Raw genomic sequence first — 7,799 nt, forward strand, 5'->3', positions numbered from 1 at the left:
GAACCGGTTTTTAAAAGCCGATTTTTTTCTCTAAAGAAAACCGGTTTAGTTAAAAACTGGGCATTTTTTTTTTTCAAAAAACCGATTCGTACACTTCTACATACACGTGCATATTTTTTAAAGGGAGTTTTTCCCTTAAAAAAACCGATTCGGTTAGAAACCGAACAGATTTATAAAAAAGAAAAAAAAAAGCTGACATGTACACCTCTATATACACGTTAGGTTTTAGTCAAAGAACCATTTATGTAACAATAGGGTTTAAGCACAGAACACACTTCATCACTTTCTTCAGCCTCTAAACCCTTAACCACCACCATGAACTACCGCTTCCAAAACCTTCTCGGAGCACCATACCGAGGCGGAAACGCCGTCGTTTCCAACAACACTCTCTTAATCTCCCCAATCGGTAACCGCATCTCCGTCACCGACCTCCTCAAATCCGAAACCCTAACCCTACCATTCCAATCTTCCTCCAACATCTCCAGAATCGCCGCCTCACCGGACGGCGTTTTCCTCATCGCCGTCGACGACAACGGCCGTTGCCAGTTCATCAACCTCCGCCGCCGCGCCGTGCTCCACCGGATGCAGTTTAAGAAGCCTGTTTCCTGCATCAAGTTCAGCCCTAACGGAGAGTTTATTGCCGTTGGTGTTGGTAAGTTAGTGGAGATTTGGAGGTCTCCAGGGTTTAAGAAGGAGTTTTTTCCGTTTGAATTGGTGAGAACTTTTGCTAATTGTAATAATAAAGTTACTTGTGTTGATTGGAGTCCTGATTCGAAGTATCTGTTAGCCGGTTCGAAGGATTTAACCGTTAGATTGTTTAGTTTGAAGAAAGTTAGGGGTGAGGTTAGTAGTAAGAGTAAGCCTTTTATGTTTTTAGGTCATAGAGAAGCGATAGTGGGAGCGTTTTTCGGTGTCGATAAGAAAACAAATGCGGTTGATAAGGTTTACACGTTGTCGCGGGACGGGGCGATTTTCGGGTGGAGGTATGTTGATGAGAAACTTGACGAACCGGAATCTCCGGGTACGCCTGAACGAATGGAAGTGGATGGAATAAGTGACGTGAAGAAACGGAAGAATGTTGATGTTGACGATGAACGGAATGGTGGTTTTGAATTGCAAAATGGAAAGTGGGAATTAGCGAAGAAGGACTTTTTTATGCAGGCACCTGCGAAGTTGACGGCTTGTGATTATCATAAAGGGTTGGAGCTTGTGGTGGTGGGCTTTTCGAGTGGGGTGTTTGGGTTGTATCAGATGCCAGATTTTGTTTGTATACACTTGTTGTCGGTATCGAGGGAGAAGATTACGACGGCTAGTTTTAATGAGCTTGGGAATTGGTTGACGTTTGGGTGTGCGAAGCTTGGACAGTTGCTTGTTTGGGAGTGGAAATCGGAGAGTTATATTTTGAAGCAACAGGGGCATTATTTTGATGTTAATACGATTGCGTATTCGCCTGATTCGCAGCTTTTAGCTACTGGTGCGGATGATAACAAAATCAAGGTGTGTTACTGAGTATACTGTTTTTTAATTATTTGCTATAATATTGATATTCGTATCTTGAGAAAATGATTTTTTTTTTGTGTAGGTTTGGAACGTGTCATCAGGATTTTGTTTTGTGACATTTTCCGAGCATACGAATGCAGTCACCGCACTTCATTTCATGGCTAGCAACCATTGTTTACTGAGTGCATCTTTAGATGGCACGGTTCGTGCATGGGATCTGTTCCGTTATAGAAATTTTAGGACGTTTACAACCCCGTCATCTCGACAGTTTGTTTCTTTGGCATCGGATCAAAGCGGTGAAGTAATTTGTGCTGGAACACTTGATTCATTTGAGGTATTGGTTGTATAATCTGTTTTTAACGATAATTTATTTCTCTTGTGTAGAAAGTTGTCTTAGCGTTTTTATTTATTTTTGAGTGAATTTCAAAAATTGTCCTTTATCTTTATACACATTTTCAGGCGCTGTCCTTTATGTTTAAAATTGACGAGTTTTGTCCTTTATGTTTTCATATCATACACGTTTTGTCCTTTAGGCCTAACCCAATTAGTTTTTTCAGTTAAATTTGGTCATATGCTTTGCACATGAGGGCATTTTTGTCAATTCAAAGGTAAGTTCAACGGCAGATTTACAGCTCAAAGCTTTTGCAACCTTTGAATTGACAAAAATGCCCTCATGTGCAAAGCATATGACCAAATTTAACTAAAAAAACTAACTGGGTTAGGCCTAAAGGACAAAACGTGTATGATATGAAAACATAAAGGACAAAACTCGTCAATTTTGAACATAAAGGACAGCGCCTGAAAATGTGTATAAAGATAAAGGACAATCCTTGAAATTCACTCTTTATTTTTTTTCTAGATTTTTGTTTGGTCGATGAAAACGGGTCGGTTGTTGGATGTTCTTAGCGGTCATGAAGGTCCAGTTCACGGATTGATGTTTTCTCCTACAAATGTAAGTAATTTCTGCTTGATTCTTGTATTTGACTTTGCATAAAGGTCACTGTTTCTATCTTTACTTGTTTTGAGAGGTGTTTGGAATTTGGATATTGGTTTGTAGTAGTAGAAGTCTAACAATCAGATAAAGTAGAAAATTTTGATAATCTATGGCACTAGTAGATAAAACGAATAATCTTATAATATAGTATCAGTTTGTTTAATTTTGAGCTATGAAATTGAAAAGATAGTTTTCTATTAGGTGGTTATATCTATAGAATGACCGTTTGTGAATTAATTGAGAAATTTTCTGAAATAGGTGGTTATATCTATAGTGGATGAACTTATTATTTTTATTGTATTTACTACAGGCAATTCTGGCATCATCTTCATGGGACAGAACCGTCCGATTATGGGACGTTTTCGATGGAAAAGGTTCAGTCGAAACATTTCCACACACTCACGATGTTCTTACCGTCGTTTATCGTCCAGACGGCAAGCAACTGGCTTGTAGCACATTAGACGGCCAAATTCATTTCTGGGATCCAATCGACGGGTTGTTAATGTACACCATTGAGGGGCGGCGCGACATTGCTGGCGGGCGGTTGATGACAGACCGTAGAACGGCCGCCAATTCCACTTCCGGAAAATGTTTCACGACTCTGTCTTATTCTGCCGATGGGAATTATATATTAGCTGGTGGAAGTAGTAGATACATTTGTATGTATGATGTTGCTGATCAGGTCAGTTTCACTTTTATTCTCTTGAAAATTTACTAAAAGATTTGATTTTTTACTGAATTATTTTATAATTTATCAAGAGAAGGGCTTGTAGCAACCAAGTAGCGTTTAAAATATGGATTAGAAAGTTTATGCTCGAGGCAGTAATTTCAAAATTCCGGCCCGTTACTATTCATGATTCATATAATTACATTGCAAAGGGGTCAAATGAGTAAATTGAAAAATTTAGCTAAAAATGGTACATGTTTGAAGTTGCCCAAAGTGAGAAAAATTTAGCTAAAAATGGTACAGGTTTGAAGTTGCCTAAAGTAAGATTATTTTTATATATTATCATTGACACCAACTATTTATAAAGTTATCAAATGATTTGGACAATATATTTTTTGATAAGCTCTTATATTTGCATAATATTTAACAGATTTATAAGCTTTTGCTTTGAATTCACTTTCTTATTTCTTTTAACTATTTATGTTTTTATCTTTAATAATTATTGGTAAATATTAAATAAACTCCACCGGTTCGAAAAGTAGATAAAAATAAGCAAATCGCGAGAGTTAGGGGGCGTTTGGCCTAGCTTTTTTATCTAAGTTTATAGCTTTTTTAGCTTATTTTTACAAAATAAGCACTAATGGGCGTTTGGTTTAGCTTTTTAAGCTTATGCTTATTAGCTTATATAAGCTAATTCCAAGAAGCTTATGGGAACATGGTTTTTTAGCTTATTTGAATAAGCTTATTTGAAGAATATGGTTTTTTACTCATTACACACAATGATATCATGCCCCTTCTCATAATACAAAATAACTTAACAAACATCTAAAGATTAATTATTAATTATCAACTTGTAGAATATAAGCTAATCCAAACACTTAAAAATAGCTTATCAAATGAAAGAAAATAAGCATAAGCTACTTGAAAATATAAGCATAAGCCAAAAAAATAAAAGCTAGGCCAAACACCCCCTTAAAATTGTTTGATGTTTTAGTTAAGGGCCTAAACATGTCATTATTAAAGTTGAGGGGCTAAACATGTCATTATTAAAAGGGCTAAGGTTGTTTATTATTAAAGTTGAGGAGCTAAAGTTGTTTTAGTTAAGGGGCTAAACATGTCATTACCAAAGTTGAGGAGCTAAACATGTCATTATTAAAGTTGAGGAGCTAAAGTTGTTTTAGTTAAGGGGCTAAACATGTCATTACCAAAGTTTAGGGGTTAAACATGTCATTATCAAAGTTAGGGGCCAAAGTTGGTTGATTTGGCAAAATAGCATATTTATAGTATATAGAGTAAATTTCTTTTTGAGTCCCTGGGTTTTAGTGGTTTTAACCACTTGAGTCCAAAATCAAAAAATTTAATGCCCCGAGACCCTAGCCATTTATTTTATAACGTTTTGAGTCCAATTTTGTTCATTTAATAACGGTTTGAGTCCAATTATGTTAAAAAAATTGGACTCGAAAGGTTAAAATTGGGACTCAAAAGGAGTCAAATGGTTATAAAAAAGTGTCTAGGGACTCGGGGCGTTAAACATTTTGATTTTGGACTCAAATGGTTAAAACCAGTAAAACACAAGGTCTCAAAAAGTAATTTACTCTAGTATATATAATTTAGCACCACTGAAACAGCTCAAGTTTCTTGAATCTACAGGTATTGCTTCGCAAATTCCAAATAACGCTGAATCTATCGCTAGATGGAGTTCTCGACGTATTAAACTCAAAGAACATGACGGATGCGGGCCCGTTAAATCTGATTGATGACGATAATAGTGACGTGGATGATGGTGTTGACAAACAAACACGGGTCAACTCATCTTATGATCTACCAGGGTCAATGCAGAACCGTGGCAGGCCTATAGCTAGAACAAAATGTTTACGAATTGCACCCACGGGCCGCAGTTGGGCTGCTGCGACAACTGAAGGGGTTTTGGTTTATTCAATGGATGATAATTTCATATTTGACCCCACGGATCTTGATATTGACGTTACACCCGAGGTAAGAAAGTTGGTTGTCGTAGCGTTTGGTAACAATTAGAATGCTAGATAATATGTTTTAAAATAATTTATCTGATTTTAACAAGTTTTTAATAGCATTAGCATACGCAGATACAAACGATATTTCCAGCTATCCCTTTTGTTACAATTGATTATATGCTTTTACTAATTCAACCAGCGGGTTCGAAACATAGATAAAAATAAGCGAATCGCGCGAGTTGGAGTTGTTTGATCATCTTTTATTTGCAGGCGATTGAAGCAGCTCTCGGTGAAAATCAACCAAGCAGAGCGTTAATCCTTAGTTTACGGTTAAACGAAGACAATTTAATAAAAAAGTGCATCGTTGCTGTGGCTCCAGTGGACATTAAAGCTGTTGTTGCATCAATCCCTTTTAAATATTTAAATCGATTGATTCAGACTTTTGCCGAGCTTTTGGAAAACTGCCCTCATTTGGAATTCATTCTTCGGTGGTGTCAGGTATTGTTATAATGCTATATCATATGCATATTCTAGACTAGATGTGTAAGGTCGGTGGGTCGGGCTGAGTTGTATAACACAAATGAACACAGGGCTGCTCCATTCTAGTTTCTATACGTACACTCAACTGACCCGTTCATATGTTAATCGGTTGAAATTGCGTCGCTGCTCCATTGTAGTTTCTATACCAGGGCTGTAAACGAATCGAACGAACACGAATCGTTTGTTAAGAAATATATGTGTGCGCGAACCGTTCACGAACACTTATCGAACGAGATTTTATGTTCGTGTTCGTTTGTTAAGGAAATGAACATGTTCGTGTTCGTTTGTGTTTGTTTGTTAATTTTAGGCAACAAACGTTGACGAAGAGAAATGAGCACAAACTAATGTTCATGAACACAAATGGAAACAAACGAACATAAACAATCATTCATGAACATAACATACGATACACCGACTCTTGTTAGATATTTAATTTATCGGAATTTTGAAGTATTTAATTAAATATAAAAACTAAAAACACTAATGAAGTATCGAACACAAACGGACACGTTACCGAACGTTCACGAACATAAACGAACGAACACGACATCTGTTCATGTTTGTTCATTTAACTAAACGACATTTAACTAAACGAACCAAAGTTCTTGTTCGTGTTCGTTTGTTTAGTAAACAAACGGACACAAACGAACTTCCCGCCGAACGGTTCACGAACTGTTCGCTGAATGTTTGGTTTGTTTGCAGCCCTATTCTATACGGTTGGTAAAAGAAAAAATAGAAGAGATTTATACAATTTATTTTGTTTCTCAGGAGCTTTCTAAATGCCACGGTCATTCGATTCAGCAAAACTCGAGGAATTTGCTTCCGGCTTTGAAATCATTGCAGAAAGCGATTACAAGATTACATCAAGATTTAGGCGATACGTGTTCTTCCAACGAGTATATGCTACGATATCTATGTTCTACAACCTCCAAACCATGATGACTTATGAACACACTTTATGTTGTTCCCATTTGTTTTTAAAATAGCAATTTTGTTTTGTTATCAATTGTGTAGGCTATGTGTACTGCTATAAAGGTTATCATTGAGGGATTTTGATATTTGTGCTTACTTTGAACATGAATGTGAAATGAAAATTTTGAAGCAAATGTTTGTAGTTTGTTTAGTTTAAGAAAATCACTAACCTAACCCAGGTTCCTTTTTTATTTTTAAATTTAAAACAAACTAGTTACTAAAGTCTAAAACATAAACCAGTCTGGGGTCTTAGACTGTCCGGTGTGGGGTTCGTCTCCGGGTTTTTCAAACCCAAAACAGTCGAGCTCGGTTCGGTTTTTTAAAAAACCGGTCTGGTTTTTAACCGAACCAATTTTCTATCCAAAACAAAAATTGGTTTTTTTTATAATTGGTTTCGGTTCAGTTTTTCAAACTCAAAACAGTAACCGGTCTAACCGCTTTGGATTGTTTTTTTAAAACCGGTTTCAGTTTTTAAACCGGTCGCAAAGATCAAGCATAGTAAGTGGTCTACAACCGCCGGTTTGGTTCGGTTTGAAACCGGTTTTGAAAAAAAACCGGTTAAAAAAGAACCGGTTTCGTTTTTTTTTCCGGCTTCGGTCCTAAAACAGGTTTTTTTGTACACCTCTAGGCGAGGGTAGTGCTGGGCCGGCTATACCGCCCCCTTGGGGCCGTCTTCGTCCTCCCAAAGCCGTGCTTGACGTCCCTCTTTCTTGTTCAACACACACATACATACAAAGGGGCTCATCACCACACCCTTGGCCCATCCCTTGGGGCTCATCCCTCACACCCGATGACGTGGTCGCCTACGTGGCGGATTATCCCAAAGGACTAACCTCCTCCACAAGCTTTAGCTTAACACACTAGACTGGTGATGTAGCGTGTGTTATGATAACGAAGAGCGAATCACGCTGATTCTGCGAATACCCGTAATGATCTTTCCCAAACCCATAAAATTCAACCCAAAGGGCAGATAATTTAAAGTCAAAAGTGATTAAACTTGAAAATGATTTCTGACCATCCAAATTACAAGGGAAAGATATAAATAAAGACATAAATTCGAAATGGGCCACAAAAAGACCACGGGCCAAACACAAGCCCAAAAACAAAATGCTTAAAACACCGAAAAAACATAAAAGTGTCCAAAACTGCCATT

General features: G+C 37.2%; 1 protein-coding gene across 1 annotated transcript; it reads left to right on the plus strand.

The window, feature by feature from the left end:
• Positions 1 to 242: 242 nt before the first annotated feature.
• On the plus strand, positions 243 to 6,742 carry LOC110935633 (periodic tryptophan protein 2). Its single transcript, XM_022178003.2, has 7 exons — positions 243 to 1,497; positions 1,583 to 1,834; positions 2,360 to 2,452; positions 2,805 to 3,176; positions 4,812 to 5,156; positions 5,405 to 5,632; positions 6,443 to 6,742. Exons 1-7 carry the CDS (start codon positions 316 to 318, stop codon positions 6,611 to 6,613), a joined length of 2,643 nt encoding a protein of 880 aa, XP_022033695.1. The 5' UTR covers positions 243 to 315; the 3' UTR covers positions 6,614 to 6,742.
• The last annotated feature ends 1,057 nt before the right edge of the window (positions 6,743 to 7,799 follow it).

Source organism: Helianthus annuus, chromosome 4, assembly GCF_002127325.2.
Source record: "Helianthus annuus cultivar XRQ/B chromosome 4, HanXRQr2.0-SUNRISE, whole genome shotgun sequence".
NCBI lineage: Eukaryota > Viridiplantae > Streptophyta > Magnoliopsida > Asterales > Asteraceae > Helianthus > Helianthus annuus.

Bases quoted from the DNA above. Each gene is read 5' to 3' on its own strand.
- LOC110935633 (XM_022178003.2), top strand. From the start codon at position 316: ATGAACTACCGCTTCCAAAACCTTCTCGGAGCACCATACCGAGGCGGA. The intron at 1,498-1,582 runs GTGTGTTACTGA...TTTTTTGTGTAG, and splicing joins CGGATGATAACAAAATCAAG to GTTTGGAACGTGTCATCAGG. The intron at 5,633-6,442 runs GTATTGTTATAA...TTTGTTTCTCAG, and splicing joins TCATTCTTCGGTGGTGTCAG to GAGCTTTCTAAATGCCACGG.